The sequence below is a fragment of the Micromys minutus genome (assembly GCF_963924665.1).
Source record: "Micromys minutus genome assembly, chromosome: 3".
Lineage (NCBI taxonomy): Eukaryota > Metazoa > Chordata > Mammalia > Rodentia > Muridae > Micromys > Micromys minutus.
Window position 1 is genome coordinate 30,516,349 of NC_137972.1, and position 24,050 is coordinate 30,540,398.

At 46.4% G+C, this 24,050-nt stretch overlaps 1 protein-coding gene across 1 annotated transcript in view; it reads left to right on the forward strand.

Moving 5' to 3' along the window:
* The window catches only part of TMEM40 (transmembrane protein 40), a gene marked incomplete at its 3' end in the record, with an annotated part of 32,221 nt that extends 16,349 nt beyond the window's left edge, over positions 1-15,872 (forward strand). The window contains exons 2-12 of the mRNA XM_080914423.1: positions 5,483-5,563; positions 6,203-6,334; positions 8,324-8,401; positions 10,550-10,597; positions 11,856-11,891; positions 12,460-12,492; positions 12,806-12,853; positions 14,231-14,302; positions 14,410-14,484; positions 14,984-15,046; positions 15,853-15,872. Coding sequence (XP_080770549.1) covers positions 5,491-5,563; positions 6,203-6,334; positions 8,324-8,401; positions 10,550-10,597; positions 11,856-11,891; positions 12,460-12,492; positions 12,806-12,853; positions 14,231-14,302; positions 14,410-14,484; positions 14,984-15,046; positions 15,853-15,872 — 678 coding nt within the window. The 5' untranslated portion in view covers positions 5,483-5,490. The remainder of the gene's footprint in view (positions 1-5,482; positions 5,564-6,202; positions 6,335-8,323; positions 8,402-10,549; positions 10,598-11,855; positions 11,892-12,459; positions 12,493-12,805; positions 12,854-14,230; positions 14,303-14,409; positions 14,485-14,983; positions 15,047-15,852) is intronic.
* Between the last annotated feature and the right edge of the window lie 8,178 nt (positions 15,873-24,050).

Sequence of the window (24,050 nt, forward strand, 5' to 3'; positions counted from 1 at the left end):
TATATATATATATATATATATATAGTAAGATCTTAATTGAACAAGCAACATCAGCAAAAACAGAGTTGGTGTGGTGGTGCACATCTTTGGTCCCAGTACTTAACCAGGGTCAGATAGTTCTGTGAGTTCTTGGCTAGCTTGGTCTACGTAGTGAGTCCCAGACCAGCCAAGTAAGACCCTGCCTCAAAACTATACTAAACCAAACAGAAAAGAGGGGGTACAAGTAGGGCCTGGGGTGTCGCTTAGTAGTAGAGAGCCCACTTGACATGTCCTGGGTTTGCAATTCAGTACAACAAATCAAAAGACAACACATCTCAGCTCAGCCCTGCAGGTATAGAACATGCTCTGTTCTCTTTCCTTCTTTCTCTTCGCTTCTCTTTTTCTCAGCTCCAATGTCCGTTTCAGCTCAAAGGAAACCACATGTTACGTGATTTGGTTTCTGTGGTGCTGGCGAGGAACACAGGGTCTTGCCCACTCTACCATTGCCACGTCTTTGCCCAGGTCATGACCTCTGAACCTGGGGCTTGAGAGGCTTCTCCCAGCAAGCTCTGTGTGATCATGCGTGCCTCTTGGTGAACTCATGTCCTGCGTGTCGGGTAGTGCCCTGCAGATAAAACCTTGGCTGTGAAAATTTAAAAACTATGTATGCTTTCTTGTAGTTGAAAAGTGTGTAGAGGAATAATGGGACAAAGATATTAAAAGAGGAAGGGCCGGGCTGGAGAGAGGGCTCAGTGGCTAAGAGCACCGACTGCTCTTCCAGAGGTCCTGAGTTCAATTCCCAGCAACCACACGGTGGCTCACAACCATCTGTAATGGGATATGTTGCCCTCTTCTGGTGTTTCTGAAGACAGCCATAGTGTACTCATCATATATAAAAAATAAATAAAATCTTCAATATACATAAAAAAATAGGAAGGGCCATCTCAGGCCCTACCTCTGAGATATTTCCATCTGCCCTTCCTGATGGGGCAGTGCCATACTGCCCAAGAAGGCTGGGTTTGGTCTGAGCACCTGCAATCTCAGTTACTCAGAGGAGAGGACGACTTGAGCTCTGCCATGTAAGTGTAGCAGTTAATAGTTCATCTGCTTTGAGCTCCCTCCCAGCAAGTGATCATGCTTCTAGCCACCCGACAGAGTTCTCTGGGTTTGCTCATGTGCGAACGCATGCGTGCACACACAGACACAGACACACAAACACACATATACACACACACATGAACAGAGCGATATTTTTAATATGCCTTACTAGCTCAATGATTGGGCTAGCATACTCACACTCCCATTGGTATTCCTGAGTTAATTTTTTTAAATTCATATTTCATCTTTGCTGCCCTGCTTCCTTCTGGGCAGCCCTCCCATGGGGCAGCTTTCCCTTCGTCCCTACATTTTACCCTCTCACCTCCCTCCCCTGCACAGCATGGCCAGTCAGTCCTATGCCGCTTTCATGGCAGAATCCCTCTTCCTCTTTCCTGAGTTTCTTTCCCGTCTTTCACCCTGCCCAGCCATTAGTCATTGGCTCTTTATTGATAAATCAAATACCATTTGGGGACAGGGACCCTCAGTGTCTGGACATGCAGATTCCCATGTGATTTGGGGAGCAGAATTAAGATAAAGCATTAGAACCAATCCCCCACATGTAAGACTAGTCTAGGTAAGACTTGCAAGACTCCATCTCTGAAAAAAAAATGAAACCATGCCCTCAGAAAACACGGCCTTGGAAGGCCATGATGACCTTTACTCCAGTGTCCAGAGTGGCTACATCTAAGACAGGTTAATGAATGTCATAGTGCTTTGAGTGACCATTTATGGCTTCTTTCCTGATGCTTGGAGGATGTGCCAGATGTGTTCCAATCTCCCAACCTGGACAGAACAGCAGCCCTGTTCAGCCCCCTTCAAACTATGTGTGCCTGGCAAGTTCCTCAGGTTCTTATTGCTTTGACATTCTTACCTGTAAAATGGGTATAATCACAATGAGGCCTTATTGGGTAGTAGTGGCTTTTAGGACATTGCCCAGCAGGTGGTGAGCTCTGAGAGTTGTTCCATTATCTCCATAGCTCTTGTCATCTTCATCATCTGTTGCTCTGTGCCTCACTGTATACATGTAGGGAATGGGAATCAGATACATGAAGCAGCCTGAATTTCTGCCTCATTTGGTTCATGATCTTGTGGGGATGTAAGGCCCTTGGAGAAGCCCTACCTGAAATATGAAGTATAGGTGTGTGGAAGTTATGTGCTTTCATGTTAGTAACACTTATGTGCACACACAGTCACACCACACACACACACACATACACACACATATACTACAGATACCACACACACACACACACACACATCATATACACATCATACACACACACACACATCATATACACATCATACACACACACATATACTCACATCACACACACAACATAACACACACACATACACCACATACACATCACACACACACACACACACACACACACTGCATGCACACTACACAGAAACATATACCACATATACAGACAGACACCACACATACAGATCACACACTCATACCATGCACACACACACACACACACACACACTGCACACACTGTTCCAAAGGGACTCAGCTTTGACTCTTGGTCTGGTCTTCACCAGCTTAAACATTCTGACCTACCTCCATGGTGGCCCATGAGCTAGTTTGTGTCCTTGGTCACCGTTTTCAGGTATTTTCAGAATTTGAGCTCTGGAGTCCCAGCAAGACTACCATCTCTGCGAACCAACACTCCCTTGTATAGATGGATAGAAAGCTGACCCTCAAGGTTTATTGTAAGGTCAGACCACCTTTCAAAAGATCTTTAATTGTCTGGAAATGAAGGTTTATAGGTGAGGGCTGATCTTGGCAGGTGTGTCATCAGTGCACAGGGACTCAGGGACACATGCCCTTTGTAAAATGATTGACACAATACACATACTAGATGTCATTTTTAAAAATTTTATTTGTTGTATTTGTTTAGGTTTTTGTCGGCAAGTATGTCTATGCACAATGTGTGTCTTAGGATTTCTACCGCTGTGAAGAGGCACCATGACCAAGGCAACTCTTATAATTGGGGTTGGTTTATAGTTCAGAATTTTAGTCCATTATCATCATGGCAGGAAACAGGGCCACATGCAGGTAGACATGGTGCTGGAGAAGGAACTGAGTGTTCTACATCAGGATCAGCAGGCAGCAGGAAGGGAACTGTGACACATTTGCCCCAACAAAACCACACCTACTCCAGCAATGACACACCTTCTAATAGTGCCACTTCCTGTGAGCTAATGAGTGCCATTTCTTTCAAACAACCACAATGTGCCCGCAGTACCCTCCGAGGCTATAGTAGGACCCCATGGAATTGGAGGTTGGGCCATTGTGAGGCACCACATGGGTGCTGGGAATGGAACCCAGGTTGTCTGCAAGAGTAGCCAATGTTCTTTGTTCATTTGGTTTTGTGTTTTGTTTGTTTGTTTGTTTGGTTAGTTTTGTTTTTTTTTTAAACAAGGGTTCACTGTGTATCTGGCCTAGAGCTCCCTATGTAGACCAGGCCAGCAAAGGCAAAGATCTCCTGGCCTCTGCCTCCCAACTATTGGGTACCACCATGCCCAGCCATAGCAAGGGCTCATAACTGCTGATTCATAGTTCCAGCTCCTGTTGTTTTTCTATCTTTACATAAATAAATCTTCTGTTTTTTAAAGTAAAAAGTAGAGGTGTAAGAAGGATCCGAAGGCTAAAGCAGGAGACTAGCCATTGGTTTGAGGCTAATCTGGACTATGTACGTAGCCAACAAACAGGAGACTGGTCAGATGACTGGTGGTAAAATACTGATTTTAGGCCTCAGTGTCTGAGTTCGAGTGCCAGGACTAGCATGGTGGAGGAGTGAATCAATTCTTTCTTTCTTTCTTTCTTCCTTTCTTTCTTTCTTTTTTTTTTTTTTTTTTTTTTTTTTTTTTTAAGATTTATTACATTTATATGAATCCACGGTAGCTGTCTTTAGACACACCAGAAGAGGGCACTGGATTCCATTACAGATGGCTGTGAGCCACCATGTGGTTACTGGGATTTGAACTCAGGACCTCTGGAAGAGCAGTCAGTGCTCTTAACCACTGAGCCATCTCTCCAGCCTTGAACCAATTCTTGAAAACTGTTCTCTGACCCTCTGATCTCTACTCCCATGTACCCATATACACTCTCAGTAATAGTGTTAAGAACTAAAGATCAAACAACAACAAAACCCTACTGGGTAAGTGGGGCACACCTTATACCCCAGCTCTCAGGACACAGGCACAAGCAGATCTATGTGAATTGCAGGACAACCTGGTCTACACAGCAAGACTTGCCACGGCTAAGCGGCAAGATCTTGTCTTCAAATAACAAAATAAAACAAAGTCCAAATACTAACATAAACATTGCACCTTTAAAAAGGGTTTGTTGTTGTTGCTTTTGAGAGTCTTATACTGTGTTCCACAGGCTGATGTCAAACTCCTAACTTCAAACAATGCTCCTGCCCTTAGCTTCCCCAAAAGTGGGAACTGCAGGCTTGCCACTATGCCCAACTCAAAAGAAGCTGTGTGTGTTCACAGGCACTCGTGTGGAACAGCAGGTCAAAAGCTACCCTTACCTGTTGATTCTTGCTCACTGTCTTGTTTGAGACAGGGCGCCTCTGCTGTTCATGACTAAGTGTAAGGTCCTAGCCAGTCTACGATCAGCAATTCTCCTGCTTCCTCCCACCTTCCCATCATAGGGGCACACTCAGACTACAAAGACTCAAGCTGCTTTTACACGGTCCAGAGATCTGAGTTCAGGCTGTCAGGGTTAAGAGGCCAGCCAGCCTTCCATCCAGCCTCTAAAAGACTTTAATGTTAACAAAAGATGACCAATATCCAAATTCTCCTAATGTCTATCTTTCTGTTTGCTTTTGCTTCGTTTATTGGAGACAACATATCGCAGTGTATTTCTGGTGTACTCTTGTTTTCTAAATTGTTTTCCTGGAGCTAGTGAGGTGGCTTAGTGGGTAAGGGTACCCACTGTTAATTGTGATGATCCGAGTCTAATTTTTGGGAGGAAGAGGAGGAAGAGAACTGATTCCACAAGTTGTCCTCTGGCCTCCATACATGCTGTGCATTTGAAGGCAACATACTGTACAAACCAACACACAAATGTGTTTTAAAAATAAAAAATGATTCTGGGAGTGGTGGCATATGCCTTTAGTCCTTGCACACTCTTGGGGCAGAGGCAGTCAGATCTCTATGAGTTCAAGACTAGCCTGGTCTACATAAAAAATTCAAGGCCACCCAGAGCTACATGGAGAGGCCTTGACTAAAACAAACAAACAAAAATAAAATAAAATAAAATAAAAACTCCTTATAGCATCAAATGATGAATGTTTTCTTTCCTATTATTCATTTGCCAAGCTCTTTACATATGAAGAACATTCACTAAAGTGAAATCAATAACTCATTGTTCTTTCTCTAGGGAAATCGATGGAAGCTTCAGGATCTTCTTCCCAGTCTCCAGACAGCAGTGAAGTCCACAGGGAAACAGAAGATCTACACTGTAGGTTTGCATCCTCAGATCCTGAGCACAGCCTCCTCAGGGAGACTCCAGCGTGGGTGGGGCCATCACCAAAGACCCTGCTAGGTCATGTGGCATGATGGCCACATCAAAGCTGTAGTTAGAAGTGGTTTTCCATACACATGCTTGCTCCTGCCTGTTCCCCACACTTCCTAGTTGGGCAGGTCCTCAGACACTCCCCAGATTTCGAGAAGTTTCTGGGGCAGCTTGTGCGGGAAGTGCGGAGAGTCTCTAGAAAATGGGAAGGGTCCCATGCACCTGCTGTTGAAGGGAAAGTTTAGGGCTTGACCATAGGCTCCCCTCTGTGTGACTTAGAAAACCCTGAATTGGAACCTGCTCTAAGTCTGAATGTCTCCGGGTGGAGTAAGATGTGGGGCTTAGAAGCCACTTTTCCAAAGTCTATATGCAGAGGAATGTTTGCCTTGGACTGTCATTGACTCCCTGACCCCTACCCAAGGGTCTCTAAGAACCTTGATCTTATACAACTTCTATCAGCCTTGGATTCTTCAAGAGAGTAGTCCTCCCTCTTGGCATGATGAGTGATCCCTAAAGAAGCTGTACTGGTGCCAGGGATGGGGCAAGGGGCAAGAAAAACTCATCACCTTGCCTGTGTGCCTCCAGACCAGGAGACAGAGTTCCACAAGCAACATGGGAAGGTCCGAGAGCGATATGAGAGAGACAAGTCTTCCTCCTCATCCTCATCCTCATCCTCCTCTTCCTCCTCTTCCTCCTCATCTTCTTCCTCCTCCTCAGGTATAGCAAACATTCTTAGGATTGAAATGTGACTTAATGGTATAGTGCTTGCTTCATATATAAAGAGCCCTGGGCTCCATCACCAGTAAACACACGCACACACACACACACACACACACACACACAAATAAAAATAAACTTAGTAGCTTGGTGGTGTTTGAATCCCAGCAGTTAGGAGGCAGAGACCAGCAGATCTCTGAGTTCAATGCCAGCCTGGTCTACAGAGCAAGCTCTATGACAGGCAAAAAACTCTGTCTCGAAAAGAAAAATAAATAAACTTAGAAAACATATAAGGCTGAGTTTATAACCTTGAAGCTATCATTCAGTAAGTGCTTATGACAGCCAGACACGCTTCCAACTACTTTGCATAAGAGCTCAGCCAATTGTCACAGGACCCCACCGAAGAAGATGTGGTGCTACCGTTCATCTCATTTTTACAGGCGAGGCTCAGGGAGGTTATGCTGCCTGCATTGAGAAGGAATGCTCGGTAACAAACGTGAAAGTCCTCGAAGGTCTTTCTGGGACTGGGGCGTGTATGGGAGCGGCCTCTCTGGCTGCTCAATTGGAGCTTTAGCACTGTGATCTAGTTTAGACGGTGGGCTTGAGCTTACAATTTTATTTGCTGAAAGATTCCTAGGCTTGGGCTGAGGGTGTGGCTCTGCTTGTACTTGTTTAGCAGAGACCTGGATTACATGGACAGCACAGCACAAACCTGGTATGGTGATACACATGTACAATTCTACCATCTAGGAAGTAGAGGCAGAAGGATCAGAAGTGCATGGTCATCCTTAGCTAGCCTGGGCTACATGAATGAATAACTACTAAATAAAGCCAAGCAAGTAAAAAGGGGTGGGAATAAAGTCACTCAAAATCTTATTTATGGGCTGGAGAGATGCTCAGTGGTTAAGAGCACTGACTGCTCTTCTAGAGGTCCTGAGTTCAAATCCCAGCAACCACATGGTGGCTCACAACCATCTGTAATAGAATCCTCTCTTCTGAAGTGTCTAAAGACAACTACAGTGTACTCACATATAAATAAAATAAAATAAATCTTTTAAAAATCTTATTCATTGAGATAGACATATATTTGAATGTACTTACCACACATAATATTTTTAAAATTAGGAAAATTTACACAAGAGGACATATATAGTTTCTACACAACCAGACTGTTGTGTGTACACAACTGGTATGGCCATGGATGTGTGGCAAGTCTTAGAACCTTCTCCCCATGGAAACCGAGGGACAACTTTACTACCAGACAGCTCTTCCTCTGTGTCGAGTGAAATTACATGAACACTGACTTGAAAGCACAGCTAACTTGATTTCCTAAAGTATTTTAATAAATACACAATTGACCCGGAAGTTCCCAAGCATACTGCGGGATTCATCTAGGGCCATCTTCTAAGGTACAACTCAACCAAGCTTTCCTTCCCTCCAGGCTCCTGCTCCAGGCTAGGCAGCCTGAGGTTATGGATGATCACACAGACTGTGACCTTCAGGAGCTTAGTGGTTGGACAGGCAGTCATCACTCAGCTATCACGGTGACTAACTCAAGGCAGGAAGGACAAAGTCATGAGGTCTTAGACAACATGAATAGGGTTTCTATAGGATGCGTGACATCAGCTTAGCTTCACAATCAAGGAGACAAGTTGGAAAGACATTCCAGGCAAGTGGAACACATGGCAGACACCCAGGGTCATATGATGTCATGAGGACAGAGATGGCACAGCATTGTGCTCGGTGGACTCTGTAAGATGGTGTGTCTTGGTACTTGGTTGCCTCCTCAGGAACGCCTCTTTAAGGCAACAGCAGAGGTAGGACTCAGTCACAAAACACAGAGAGGACAGAAAGAGGCCACTGTCCTCACCCGCAGCTAGGCCGAGCTCCTTTCTCCATAGAGTGGAAACACTAAGCAGGTTCACCAGAGCTATTGTGGTTGTGACTCCTTCCGGCTGAGGCCCTACAGCTTGTGTTTGCTCCTCACAGACAGCAGCGATGAGGACCAGCACTCCAGAGGTCCCAGAAAACACAGAAAGAAGCCACCACGCAGGGACAGCTCTCCTGGTAGGCAGCAGGCTTCCCATCTTTTCTTTGTTTTCTACCTCCCTGCTGAGCTTCTCAGTGGGACCCTCTGAAGAGGTGCCTCACAGTGTTGTTCTACAGGATGAAGGGGAAATAACCCACTTAACACCCTACAATAGCCACAACTGCCAGACAGAAGCAGAAAACTGGGCTCTGTCCTGGTGATGGTCATGGTTGTAGGTTGTTTATTTGTTTTGAGGCAGGGTTTCACTGTGTGGCCTTAGCTACCCTAGAACTATGCAGACCAGGAAAGCATGTGCCATTACATCCTGCTTTGTTTTAGATGAGAGCTTCTCTAGCTCTGACATGATTGGTGCCAAGTCACAGAACTCAGCTGGTCTCATATGTATTTGTAAAAGAGTCATATGGAGGGCTGGAGAGATGGATCAGCAGTTAGGAGCACTGACTGTTCTTCCAGAGTTCTGAGTTCAATTCCCAGCAACCACATGGTGGCGCTCAATCATCTGTAATGGGATCTGATGCCCTCTTCTGGTGTGTCTGAAGATAGCTACAGTGTACTTATATATAATTAATAAATAAATCTTTTAAGGAAAGTCATACAGAGAACAGGAAAAAGGGGGCTGGTGAGATAGCTCAGTGGGTTAAAGGTATCTTCTGCCAAGCTTGATGCCCTGAGCTTGATGCCTGGGAACCCCCCCTAAAGGAAATTGACCTTCAAAACTTTCTGTCTTCCAACCTCCATATGTGTACTGTCGATTTGAGCTCCATGCAAATAGATAAATATTAAAAACGAATAGTTTACAAAACAGAAAAACATAAAAATTTTAATAGTAATTATGATTGTGAACCTGTGAGATGTGTGTGTGTGTGTTTACTTTTGCCACACTAGGGTGGTAACCAGGGCTTGTTCTCCTACAACCTCAGCATCCCCCCTTTTAAAAACATAATCGCTTATGTGTGTGAGTGTTTTGCCTGCGTGTATGTGTGTGTGCCATGTGCATGTGTGGTGCCCATGAAGGCCAGAAAAAGGTATCTGATCCCCTGGAATTGGAGTCATAGATTGTTCTGAGACAACTTGTGGGTGGGGCTGGGAATAGAATCTGGGTCCTCTGCAAGAATAACCAGTGCTCTTAGGGTTCGCACCATCTCTCCAGTCCTGGGAAATCGCTTTTGCCTAAACAGATAAAGAAATGTGAGGACATCATGAAAAGAATGAGAATTAAAGAACAAACATCTAGATCAGAGCCTGGTATACACAAAGTGCTTAATAAGTGCTGCCTATGGAGCCTGGGTTCTCTTTTTAGAGATACAACTAGCTGGGGGATCTGGGGCGTAGCTCACTGTGGGAAGTCTGGGTTCAGCAAGCAGAAGCCCGGTGTTCAAGGTCCAGTACCGAAGATGATGGTGGAGGTAGTGGTGGTGGTGATGATGATAAAAAAATGAATAAAATAAAACAACAACTACAAATAAAAAAGTAGCAGATCAGGCTTTACGTAGAGTCAGTCCTTATTGGTAGAATCATTTTAATTTTTTTTCCCTCCATCACCCACATCCCTGTGCTGGGATTAGACCAGTCTCTTGCACAGGCTGGGTGAGCTCTCTCCCACTGTGCTGTTTCCTGAGCTCTAACCAAACTTTTGAGCCTCAGCTGCCTTGTGTGCATCGTAGGTAGGCATGCACTGGTGCTTTCTCCACGCTCTTTGTATGAGAACCACATGGAAACATCCGATATAGATCACCCAATACAGTGTCGACACACCTTAATAAATAACAACTGCTCTTTTTATATAAAAATGTAAAGGTTTATTTACGTGTTTTGCCTACCTGTTTGTGTGTATGCCATATACATGCCTGTACCCAAAGAGACCAGAAGATGGTGTAAGGCCCCTGAAGCTGGCAATTGTCAGCTGCCATGTGGGTGCTGGAAACTGAACCTGGGTCCTCTGCAAGAGTAGGCAGTGATCTTAGCCTCTGAGCCATCTCTTCAACTCCCACCCTTGTAACTACTCTTGACTTGATATGAGACCCATATCCTGTCAAATCTGCAGTTTCTTCTCTGTAAGGGAACATAGCAACCTCGAGGGACACTGAGAGCAAGTGTGAGTAACACCTTTGCCTTTTGGAGACTCAGACACTGGATGGACTTAACCAAGGTTTGTCCCCGCTCAGGTGCTGACCATGGGGAACTGGAGGTGTTAAAGGACGAGCTTTATGGAGGTAACTGCTTGTCTCCTGACCTTGGAGAAGAGAACTGTGAGGGTCGAGAGCCCCATGAGCACACACTGGGGTAGAATCTCTTGATCTGAAGGCTCCCAGGCAGATGTAGATGAGGTATTGAGGCTGCAGCTAGGATGGGACGAGGGTTCCCTCTACCATAATTACAAGAGCAGTCAGCCTTCCCTGCTGACCGAAACCCTGACTTTCAGCATGGTCTAAACTGGTCACCCAACACAACTGGCCCTCAGTTTTGCTAGCAGAAAGATGGGTTGTGATCCATTTCACTGTCTTGAAACCCTGCAGTGTTTAAGAATGGCTCGGAGCCCTGTAGGATGGTAAGGAGGCATAGAGGCACAGAGATGAAGTGTCGATGACAGAACTTTGGTTGGTAGCACTGTAGCAAAGGAGAGCCCACAGGTCAGCCTAGTTCATCAAAGAGCTCGGCAGACGCACACTGTCCAGTGAGAGTCGGGACCCCCAGTATACGCCCACTTCCCCAACTCCGGGGATGACCCAAGAGCAAGAACACAGGCACACACTCTGAGCTAGAAGACCACACAGCACACGTGTCTGCCTCTGGATGCTGGCATTGTGGGTGATCTTGATACAGTTTCGTCTGTTTATCTGAATTTGTTTATTCATTTATTTTAGTACTGGAGATTGAACTCAAGGCTGTTTTTTGTTGTTGTTGTTTTTATTTCATTTTGCTTTGTTTTTAATATTGTTGGTTTTACTAGTTGTTTTAAAGATTTGTTTTATGTGTCTGAGTGTTTTGCCTACACATGCCTGTGTACCATGTGCATGCCTGTAGAGGCTAGAAGAGGGGGTTTGCTCTCCTAGACTTAGAGTTACAAACGGATGTGAGCTGGTATGAGGGTGGGGCCCGGACGCAGGTCCTCTGAAAGAGGAACTAGAAGAGCTGTTTCTCCTGCCCCCTAATTTTATTAGTGTGTGTCTGAGTGTGGGTTTATGCCTGAGGCCAGAAGAGGGCATCAGACCCCCCCAAAGCCCGAGCTACGGGAGCTTGTGAGCGTCTATTACTGCTCAGCCATCTCTCCAGCCCCTTTTATTTTGTTTTAAATAAGAAGTACTGGTTTCCCGTGGCTTGCAGTGGGGATTGACTTCCCAGTAGTTGGAGCAGGAACCGCCCAACCTGCTCTAGTCTCTGCCCAGCCTACACCCGATCTGTACGAGTTTCCAGGTCGGCCCTGCCGTCCTCCCGATCATGTGTGTGCTCACTGATTCTCCTTCTATGCAGGCGCTGCTGGGGAAATGGTGCTTGCTGGGGAGTCAGGTGAGAACCCAGGAAGGGGAGGGAATCAATCATTCTGGAGTTCAGTGGGGTCTGGGCATTGTCCTGATGGAGCACTCTCAGGGTCACAGCTGGGAGACCTGGCAACTCCAGGCCAGCCCACTTAGGGACCTGACTGCATGATCAGGCAGGCAACGGCTTGTGAGACATGGAAATAGAGGTCCAGGCAAGAGGAAGCAGATATCAACCAGCTAGGAAAGGTCCCCTGGCTCCCATGGCTGGAATATTACCTAGAGAAGTGGTTCTCAACCTGTGGGTCTCGGCGCTTTTGGGGGTACCTTATATCAGACATCCTGTATATCCAATATTTACATTACGGCTCATAGCAATAGCAAAATTACAATTATGAAGTAGCAATGAAATAGTTTTATGATTGGTGGAGGGGTCACCACAACACAAGGAACTATATTAAAGGGTCACAGCATTAGGAAGGTTGAAAACCATTGTCTTAGAGTCTCTTCTTAGTCACCTATGGCCTCTTCCCATCATGAGAACATGTGGCAAGGAGCCTTGGCTGACCCGGCACTAACACTGAGTTTCTCATTTCTAGGGCTCCGGAGGAGAGGTTCCGGCTCAGTAGGGGGTAAATATATAAGGTCCAAGGACAGCAGGAGGCTGTCTGAACTCCAGGGGCCAGAGGGGACCAGTGACCTGAGAGAGTGGCCAATTCTGGCAGGGATGTCAACACATGCATGATTCTGATAGAAGTCTCCATCATAGAGAGATGGAAGGAGGAACAGGGTTGGGCCTATAGAGGGATGAGGACGTTAGGACCCTCCTGGGGAACCTATTGCTCCTGCTGTGAGTACCCTCTGAGCCACAAACACCCAGTGATCCAGTCTCTAAGTAGGGAGTGGCAATCTTCAAAACACATCTTTCTGTCTTTCATTCTTAAGGAGAAGTGGAGGCCTCTCAGTTAAGAAGACTGAACATAAAGAAGGATGGTAAGTTGGTGTTCAAGGGCTGTCCTCACCTGGTTGGTTCCGATTTCTCTGGGCGCAAGATGGCTGGCAGTTAGAATGATAGTAACCCTAGCCAACTCTGGCAGGTGTCCTACAGTCAGCAGAGTCCTCATCTCTAGCCACCTTGGTTGGGGGACAAGCGGTGATATCTGGCTTTCCATGTAGGAACCAAAGCCCAGGGTTGGGGGCCTTAGAGCTACTGAAGGGGCATGGCCTGGATTTGGTGTCCGACCTATGCTCCTTTCAATATATTTGAAAGCACAGTGAGATAAATGCTTCTCAAGCCCTGTGGTGGGACATAGTTAAGGTATGGGATTTATGAAGTTCCCCCTAGAGAAGGGATGAGAACTTCTAGGGCTTCCTCCGCTCCAAGCCTGGAGTCCACGAGGACTGTGAGGGTAGGAAAGAGAGACCTTGGGCTTTTGCTTGTTTATTGAGCTTTCTGAGACATGGCTTCTCTGTATAGCCCTGGCTCTCATAGAACTAGCTCTGTAGACCAGGCTGCCTTCAAACTTCGGGTCCCTTATCCTCAGCATCCCCAGTACTGGGATTTCGAGAGTGCACTTCAGACTCCCCTTAAACTCTTCTGTATTCCCCTTGGCTGAGAAAGAAGGGAGACCTTGCTGTCTACCCTGGTGACATTCCTTTGAAGAATTACCTGGAGATCCAGCCTCTGAAGCCTGTTAGTCTCAGAACTTGGCACCTTTGCACATTTTAATGCCCATGCAACAAATCAATTCCTGCTCAGTCTCCTTGGGTGGGAGCTGACTGGGATTCTCATTCTCTAAGACATAGAGCCGGGGAAGAGGGAACCGATAAATACCGAAATAAAACCCAAGCAGAGAGGCTGTACACTTTCCAAAAACAAAGAGGAGAGATAGGGCTGGTAAGGAGGCTCCTGCGTGCTATTTAACACTGCCTGGTCAGGAGCTGGAGCACCGTCATTTGTAAAACAAGAAGAGGCTGGACTGATGCTTTAGTTGTTAAGTGTGCTTCCCCTTCCTTTGTTAGAGGACTGGAGTTTGGATCACAGCCCCTGTATCAGGTCCCTCACAAATGCCTGGAACTCCAGCCCCTTCTGTGGGTACTTACTTGATACACACACACACACACACACACACACACACACACACACAGAAACCAGGCATGCCAGGCACGGTACTGTGGCACACACCTGTAACTCAGTGCTCTGAAGCTTTGAGGCAGAAGAATCCTAATTTGAAGGTCACCCTGGGTTGTGTAGAGACCTGCCTGGAAAAAAATAGCAAAAGAAATAAAAAGGAGAGGGTTGTGGTGAGGGTCTGAGTTGAGAAAGGGAGGAGTTTGGGGTAGAGAGCCATCCGCTATCTTCTCTTGCAGATGAGTTTTTCCATTTTGTCCTTCTCTGCTTTGCCATTGGAGCCTTGCTGGTGTGTTACCACTACTATTCAGGTGAGGCCTTCTGTGGACCTGGGGAGGGGTCGTGTGGGAGGACAGGAGTCAGCCTGCAACCAACCCTACAATGGCCGACTGTTGTTGTCTCCTTGCTGCCCTTGCAGACTGGTTCATGTCCCTCGGGGTTGGCCTGCTCACCTTTGCTTCTCTGGAGACCATCGGCATCTACTTCGGGCTGGGTAAGTAGTCCTGTCAAAAAGCTACACAGACCCGCACGCTCACAGAGGGGTGGCAGCTGGACTGGTCGTCACACTCTAGGTTGGCTAAGAGTCACAATCTAAACTTTTTTTTTTTTTAAAGTAAATTCCTTATGTTTGTATTTTCTTTCTGACCGCAAATGAAGTCAACGAGAGGTCGTTGGCAAAACCTTGTGGAAAAAAGGGGTTAGTTCCACAAAAACAGTTTAAAGTGGCAAACACGCATAGCACCTCAGATACTGAAAACAAGCGAGTAGGGCCAGGCTTTGAGGTCGCGGGGCTTTCTGCCCATTATTCCCGCCTGTGACGTGTTTTCCGTGTAATAACCGCAGCACTGTTATTGATGTTAGCCTGACATTGCATGTTAGGGTTCTGTTTGCGTGGGGTATGCTTTAGTTCTGGGGCATCGGGGAGTGAGCCTGACCCTGGGGCCCTTGAGGGGCCACCGTCCTTACCAACCTGTCCTCTTGTTTCTGAACAGTGTACCGGATCCACAGTGTACTTCAGGGCTTCATTCCCCTCCTTCAGAAGTTCAGGCTACCAGGTAATGGTGTGCAGCACACTTCCCCATCCAAAACCCTCTCCCGATTGGGGCTTTCTTCTTGGAAAAAGATCCATCATCTATGGGAAGTCCTGGGGTCAGGAGGCTTGGGTTCAGATTCTGCCTCTGTTCTGTGACCCCCAGACAGCCTTTTTTTCTGTGCTGAGAACGGAACTGGAGCCCTGCAGTGTGCTAGGCAAGCCGCAATCCAGCCGTCTATAGGCTCTCTGAGCCTCAGGCTTCTCGGCTGGAAAACTGGTGTATTTCTTACTGCGCAGACAGTCCATAGTGAGGAAGCATGCAGAGGGGTGTCAGCATTGAATAAAAGCAAGGAACTCTGTACTCCCCAAGCCCTATCTTCTCCTTGCATGTATTAAGTAACTTTGTAGTTGCCTTTGAGATAGCCTGGGCTAAAGTAGAGTCTCTATGAATGTGTGTGTGTGTGTGTGTGTGTGTGTGTGTGTGTGTGTGTGTGTGTGTTTCTAGGATAGAACCCAAGGCTTCACACATACTAAGAAATCGCTCTACTGCAGAGCCATACCCCCACACATTGTCTTTGACCAGCAGCCCAGCACCTTTGTACTTGATGGTATTGCACCTCAGAGCCTAGAAGCCAGGGATGGCGGGGTTTCTGTGCAGGAAATGGGAATGGTAATGTCTCCACAACTGTGAACCATAGGGACCCACAGTGCCTCCAGGGAGAGTCATTTGAGGCCATCCCAGTGATGTTTGGGCATTTGAGGTGGTGGTTGGAGCAAGACTTGGCGGCCTGCTGAATCCTATGCCGTTCTTCTGGCTTTGCCTTCCAGGGTTCAGGAGAACCAACTGAGATCACTGCCTGACAGCAGCTGAGCCAGTGCCCAATGTGACCACTGTCACCACTGCCGTACCTGAGCCCAGAAGATAGAAGGACATGCTGAAAGACACCAGGAGGCCACACAATAAAGAGCTCTTTCCTCCCATGTGATCTGAGTGTTGGCACCAGTGGGCAGGCTCTTGCTCTGCAGATTAGCACACAGTCTCCAGGGGGAAGAGGAGGCACAGTATCTGGGTCAGCAAGGAGCTGGGATGCTATTTAGGCTCTGAGGAGCAGCGTGAGTCCTGGACCCCGCAGGCTGGCATCTGTGGCCATGGGTCTCTCTGGTGTCCTCAGGCCATGCCCATGAGCTCACAGTTCCTGCAGAGCCATCTTGGGACAGCTATCCTGAGGCAGGGAGCTACCAGGCTGGGTCCCCAGGGGAACCCGTTGCAGGTAAGACTGGGGACTAAAGCTGTGGACCCATCATCACCCAGTAACCAACCTTGTTACCCTTGGACTCCTAAGACCCAAATAAAGACCCAAATAAATATTCTGTTCTCTGTGCTAAAAAGAGTTGACTAAATATTCCTTTAGGTCCCACCCCCTTCTTTAAGGACTTTTTTTTTTTTTAAATACAGGCACTCATTTAGCCCGTGTTGGCCTCTAGATCTCTATGTATCCAAGACTAATGTAAAATTCCTGCTCCTCCTGCCTCCACCTCCTGAATGCTGGAATCAGGTATGCACTACTGTGTTCCGTGCCTTGCACCCTGTGCCTAGTGCCTGGTAGGTGAGCATGTAAGTATCTGAGCTATATCCTTAGCATTCCATTAGGTCTCTTGAGCATGAGAACACATTTGGGGACTCCTTTGAATCCTTCTAGATGGGGTGAGCACTTATCCAATTGCATAGAGTAGAAATAAGAATGTACACAGAGCGGCTCGCAGAAAATTCAGACTTTTTTTTCACCCAGGTGAGGATAGGAAGAAGAGGAGAGCAAGTATTCTTGTAAAAAAAAAAAAAAAAAAAGTGTGTGTGTGTGTGTGTGTGTGTGTGTGTGTGTGTACACTAGAGGCTTGGTTTAGTTAGAGCACTTGCCTCGACTTCACAAAGCTCTGAATTTTTCCCCAGCACCACACAAACAGAGCATAATCCTAGCACTTTAGAAGTGAAGGCAGAAGGCTTAGGAATTTAAGGCCAGCCTCAGCTACATAGGGAGTTCAAGAACACTCTAGGTTAATGAGACCTATGTCAAAAAATAACTGGGATGGGGAATTTAGTATTTTCTGCTCAACAAATACTGAAGGAGAATATAGATAGCCCCCTGCCTGACCAGAATCTTACCATGTAGACTAGGGTGGTCTGGACCTCAGAGAGCCACCTGCCTCTGTGTCCTGAGTGCTGGGATGGAGGGGCATCAACCTCAGGTATGTCAGCATGGCCCTAGTGCCTTCTTACTGATTCAGCTCTCGATTTTATATCAAGGGCAACAGTGGCAAGCTAGAGACCACTCAAAGAGACTACACATGTTATCATGTATTTGTAACCCCAGTGCTCAGAAGGCAAAGGCAGAAGGGTCACTGCAAGCTGGGGCTAGCCTGATCTACATAAGAAGTTCTAAATTGGAAATGGCTCCTTAATGAGTTTTTCTTTTCTTTTCTTTTTTTTTTTCTTTCTTTTTTTCTTTTTCTTTTTTGAGTTTTTCTTTTTTAGGACTTATCACAGGACTAGAAAAGTAACTAAGGTAGTTAGTTCCCATCACTGACATAGTAACCAGTCTGTAACCAGTTTTAGAGGATCCAGTGTCTTCTGGTTTGCATGGGCACAGAATAGAAAAAAAAAAACAACTAAAAAATTAAATAGGGTTGGAGAGGTGGCCCAACAGTTAAGAGCACTTGTTCTTGTACAGGACCTTGGTTCAATTCCTAGTACTCATGGTTCCTTACAGACATTTATAACTCCGGTTTCAGAAGATCTGATGCCTTTTGGTGGGCATTGCACACATGTAACCTCCAAGGCTATGAGGTACACATGTGGTACACAGACATACACAGACATAAAATCTTTATTTCTTTAAATCTTTTATTAAACTCTAAAAAGAGATAAAGTAAGAATTTAAGATAGGATTACCATATGGCCCAGAAGCTTCACTTCTGGGAATATATACGAAAGATATTTTAAGAGCCATTCGGACACCTGTGTTCACAACAGAAATGTTCATAATAGGCTAGTGGAAGGAACAGGCCTATAGCCAGCACTCAGGAGGCTGAAGCGGGAAAGTCACGAGCTTGAGGCTAACCTGGGCTATATAGCAAGATTCTATTTCAAAATGCCAAAGTTATAAAAGTGATCATTTAAAAAACAAATGAAAACTTTAGAGTTTGAGGAGATAGCCTAGTCAGTAAAGTATTTGCCATGTAACCATGAGGACACAGATTTGATTCCAGCACCCTCATAAAAACCAAGATGTGGTATGTAGTACCAGCCCTAGGGGCTGGGGAATAAAAAACAGGTGCTTATTGGCTAGCTAGGTAGCCAGTCAGCCCCCAGTCTTAGTAAGAGACTGTCTCAGGGCTGGAGAGATGGCTCAGTGGTATAGAGCACTGATTGCTCTTCTAGAGGTCCTAAGTTCAAATCCCAGCAACCACATGGTGGCTCACAACCATCTGTAATGAGATCTGATGGTCTCTTCTGGTGTATCTGAAGACAGCTTCAGTGTACTTATATATAATAAACAAACAAATCTTTTTTAAAAAAGAGAGAATCTGTCCCTAAAATAAAGTGATTGACGACTTCAGATTGCCACTCATAACTGTGCACACACATGAACATACTCACAGCCCATACAAAAGCCAAAATCCTTTAAAATTTAAGAAGAAAAATATCAGGGGGACCAGGTATGACAGAAACCTTTAATCCTAGCACTTAGGAGGCAGAGGTAGAAGCCATTCTGTGAGTTCTAGGCCAGCTAGGGCTATAGAGCAAGACCCTATCTCAACACAAAACAAAATGTCTTAAAGGGTTAAAAGTACAGCTCAGTAGTTGAATGTTTGCCTGGTATACAAGAGATTCTGGGTTTGAATGCCCAGAACTCAAAAAAAAAAAAAAAAAAAAAAAAAAAAAAAAAAGATTAAAAAGGTAAAATCTATATTTTACCTTGTATTTTTAAACTCTCAAATGATTAGGGACCATAAAAGCTGGATATGGCCTACAGGTTGAAGCCCCCTGGGTGTGGGGGTGTCACAGTGTAAAGCTGGGACTGGGGGTGGAAAGAAGCATGGAGTCAGAGAGAGCCAGAGCAAGATCAAGGGCACAGTCATTTTGATCCTTGGCAGCCCAGACACGTCTGAGGGAGACAAGCTCAACCCTTTCTGCACCCAGGTCTCCCAGCTCTGCCAAGGGTCTGTGTGATGTACTGCCTCCCATCCCGGCATTGACCTCCATGGCTCTCAGCTTCTGTGTACCACCAGGCTCTGGTTACATCCCAGGCTGTGGATTCCAGGAGCTCCAGTCCAAAGTGGGGTCTAAAAATAAAGCACAGAATCCTGAGCTGGGTAGGCAGGACTGAAGATGAAGGAGCTTTGGTCCTTGGCCACCCTGGACCTTGGTCATCAAACTTCTATTGTCATCTGCACACAGGCCAAAGGGCCACCTAGTGTACTCTGAGACCATACAGATCATGGTGGCTCCTGAGGCAAGAGAGTACTGTTCATTCAAGACCGGCTGGGGCTATGTAGTGACTTCTGAGGCATCCTAGACTAAAGAGTAAAACCCAGTCTAAAATTCCAAGTCAGGGGCTGCAGAGAAGGCTCAATCTGTAAGTAAAGTCCTACACACACACACACACACACACACACACACGCACGCACGCACGCACGCACGCACGCACGCACGCACGCGCGCTCGGACTTGGATTTGATCCTAGAACCCATGTTAAAAGGCAAGACTGGAGAGATGGCTCAGCAGTTACGAATGCTTGTTGCTCTTGCAGAGGACCTGGTTTTAGTTCCTAGCACCCACATGGTAACTTACAAACACCTGTAACTCTGCTTCTGAGAGTCCTGATACCCTCTGGCCTTCTTGTACACCTGCATACTGTGGTACACGTAAACTCAGGCGGGCACACACATACACATAAATTAAAAACAAATAAAGATGCCTCTAGAGGCGTTGCAGGTGTGGCTGCTGTGTCACATGCATGTCGTCAGTAGGTGGCAGAGAGGAGATAGGCTATGTCTACTATGCCCAGTGTTCTGTCCTATGAACATCTGAACGTCTGGAAAAAAAAATGAGCCTGAGACCATCACCAGTCTGGTGCCAGGCAGGCCCAGATGGGCTCCCAGGATAGGGAGCAAGTCAGAGACTAGAAGAACCCTGCCTGAGACTGTGGGCCCCTGGCAGGAATGGGCCCTCGACAAACAATTCTCAAAAGGGGCCACTCAGGCAAGTGGGGCAAGGAGTGAGACCAGCACCAGGGGTTCAGTCAGGGAGCTAGCCTGAGATAACCATCCGTCCAGAACCACACCAGCCTGGGTTTGGGCAGACCATGCCCGAGGGGACCTCTGCCTAGCAGCATAATTCACATAGCACTCCTGAGACCACTCACTTCTGAGATGACCCCAGATGCTCAGAGAATCTGGGCACCACCAAGAAGAGCAAGTGTGAAGAAATGGAGGAGAAAGAGAAGTAGAAGGATGTGGACACAACGAAAGAGAGGCAGAAATGGAGGATCAGCCTGATGTGAGTAGCTGGTGATGCCACCTGGGACCATGTCTAGGTCCATTACATATCCCGAAGCAGCAGGGATATGTAATCACCAAAGGTCAAGCAGATGCCCCTGGTCTTGGCTGCCACTAGGGACATGGTGATGTCTGTGGGCTGTGCAGAACTGGCCCCACCCCTCTCTTGGGTACTGTGGGAGAACTGGCCCTGGGGATATGAGAGTGGGAAAGCTGACCCTCCCCCTAGCTAGCTGCAGTACTTGGAAGAGTGGGCTCCACACATTGCAGGAGTTTTAGGTAAGCCAGCCCAATGTGAGCATGGAAGAGCTGGCCCTACACTCATCTCCCATGTGCTGGAGTGGATGGATGAAGGAGCGATACCTCCTCCCCCACTTGACCTTCACCACCTTTGGCAGACAGCAGACCTAGCCCTGGGGTCATGAGAGCTGAAGAGCTGTCCTTGGCCCTCAGCAGTTTCAGCTCTTAAGAGAGCAGGCCCTGAACCTCCTCTGGGCAGCCAAGTGACCCTGAAGGCAGAGGTAGCGGGGAAGCAGCCCTGAGGGTGTGAGAGGAGAGCCATTGGGCTGCTCAGATACCATACTGGCCCAGATCCAGGGCTTTGAATTGGATCACCCCAACATCTATCCCATTGATGAACCTTTGAGATACATGAAGGAGCTGATCTTACAGATCCAAAACTACAGGATCTCCACGACACAGGGAAACAACAGGACATCTGAGAGGAGTTCCAGTGAGAATCCAGTATTGCTGGAGTAGCAGAAGCCAGAGGCCTCAGACTAGACCAATGAATCATGCAACGAACATTTGCAATCAGTTCTGTGGAACACATTGTGACACACTTCAACCAGGAGACTCTTCTTTTTCTCTCTTGGTGGAAGTTGCAAGAGTAGAAAGCAGGTACGAGGGGAGTGGAAGGTGGGATTGGGGTACATACTGTGAAATTCACAAAGAATCGATAAAAAGATAAAGAAAAAAGAAAGAAAGAAAGGAAGGAAGAAAGGAAGGAAGGAAGAAGGATTTTTGATATGTAGTACTGGCTGTTCTGGAACTCAGTATAGACCACATTGCTCTTGAACTCAAGAGATCTACCTGCCTCTGCTTCCTAAGCGCTCCAATTAAAGATGTGCACCTCCACCACACCCAGAGTGCTGGCTGGTCTTATGTCTTGTTTTGTTCGAGACAAGGTTTTTCTGTGTAGTCCTTGCCATCCTGAAGACCGGGCTAGCCTCGAACTCAGAGATTAGCCTGCCTCTGTCTCTTGAGTGCTGAGATTAAAGGTGTGCACCACCACCACCACAGGGCTAGTCTTAAATCAATTTAACACAAGTTAGTTATCTGAATGGAGGGTACCTCAGTTGAGAAAATGCCTCCATAAGATCCAGCTGTAGGCTTTTTTTTTTTTTTTTTTAATCGATGGAGATATCTCAGGACAGCAGACAGCATGGAATTCTACAAATTTTCCCCAACCCTCTGAATAAAGTGTTTCAACAACAACAAAAGATCCAGCTAGAGGACATTTTCTTAATTAGAGGCCCCAGGCCACTGTGGGTGGGGCTATTCCTATGCTGGTCATTCTAGGTTCTATAAGAAGGCAGGCTGAGTAAGCCATAGAGAGCAAGCCAGTAAGCAGCACCCCTCCATGGCTTCTGCATCAGCTCCTGCCTCCAGATTCCTGTTCTGTTCCTGTCCTGACATCCTTCAATGATGAACAGTGATGTGCAACTATAAGCTAAAATAAACCCTTTCCTCCCCAATTTGCTTTTTGGTCATGGTGTTTTGTCACAAGAGAAACAGATACGCAGCAAATAAAAAATTTTAAACCAAATAAATCTGGCATGGTGGTGAAGGCCTGTACCGACTGGTTTTGTGTATCAACTTGACAAAAATGAAGTTATCACAGAGAAAGAAGCCTCAGTTGAGGAAATTCCTCCAGGAGATCCAGCAGTAAGACAATTTTTCAACTAGTGATCAAGGGGAGAGGGTCCAGCCCATTGTGGGTGGTGCCATCCCTGGGCTGGTGGTCCTGGGTTCTATAAGAAAGCAGGCTGAGCAAGCCAAGGGAAGAAAGCCAGTAAGTAACATCCCTCCATGGCCTCTGCATCAACTCCTGCTTCCTGACCTGCTTGAGTTCCAGTCCTGACTTCCTTTGGTGATGAACAGCACTGTGGAAGTGTGAGCTGAATAAACTCTTTTCTCTCCAACTTGCTTCTTGGTCATGATGTTTTGTGCAGGAATGGAAACCCTGTCTAAGACAGGGCCTGTGATTTCTGGAAAGGTAGGGACAAACAGATCTCTGTGAGTTCCTAGGCTATAGAGAGAGACCCCTGTTGGGAACAAATTGAAAAGGTAGAAAGCAAGAGAGGAGGATGCCCAGCCTTTAGCCCCCTGTTGCAGCACACACAACCAGCAGCACACACAACCACCAGCACACAAGCACACGTGTGCAAACCAAACCAAGCAAACATCAAACAAACAAAAACCCCCACAAAGAAGAACAATGAAAATTAATAAGCAACTTTTTTGAGACAAGGCCTTACCATATAGCCCAGGCTGGCCTCTAACTCACAGAGATCTGCCTGTCTCTGACTCTAGAGTGGAATTATCACACTTGGCAAATTAACTTTTACACATTTAAACACTATTCCTTGATTCATTTTTTGTTGTTGTTGTTTTTTGCTTGTTTGTTTTTGTGTGCAATTTTGCCTTTTCTTTCAGAGCTGGTGACTCTATCCCGGTCCTTGTACTTGGTAGGCAATTGCTTTGTCATGAGCTAAACTCCCAACTCTTCATGGACATTTCGGGTCTTGATAGACTTTCAGATGGAAATCATGCAACTGATAAAACACAAGAAAGCTTGCTGTGGTGGTTTGAATAGGTTTGACCTCTATAGACTCATGTGTCATAGTGAGTGGCAGTATCAGGAGGTGTGACTTTGTTGGAGGAAGAATGTCACTGTGGGGTGGGGCTTTTGAGATTATATATGCTCAAGCTCTGCCCAGTGTGAAAAACAGCTTGTTTTTTTGCTGCCTTCAGATCAAGATGTAGAACTCTCAGCTCTTCCAGCACATCTGCCTGCACACTGCCATGCTTCCCACCCTGAGGATAATAGACTAAACCTCTGAAGCTAGAAACTGGCCTCAATTGCCTTGGTCATGGTGTCTTTTCACAACAATAAAACTCTAAGACACAAACTTAATATGCTGTATAATAAGGAATCATTAAAATGACAATGGGCTACAATTACCAGATGGTAATACAAAATGTTGCCGAATGGAGCAGTGGGAATGAGCAGGCTCCTGGGCAGGAACATCCAGGCATTTGTTCAGCCACTTTGGAAAACTCCCTGACATTATCTAGTACAGTCAGAGATACACTGTCACATAGGTATCTGAGAGAGAGGCACAGCTTCATGCAACACAGCATAAGGACAGCTAGAATATTCGAAGTGCAAGTCAGCCCCAATCTGA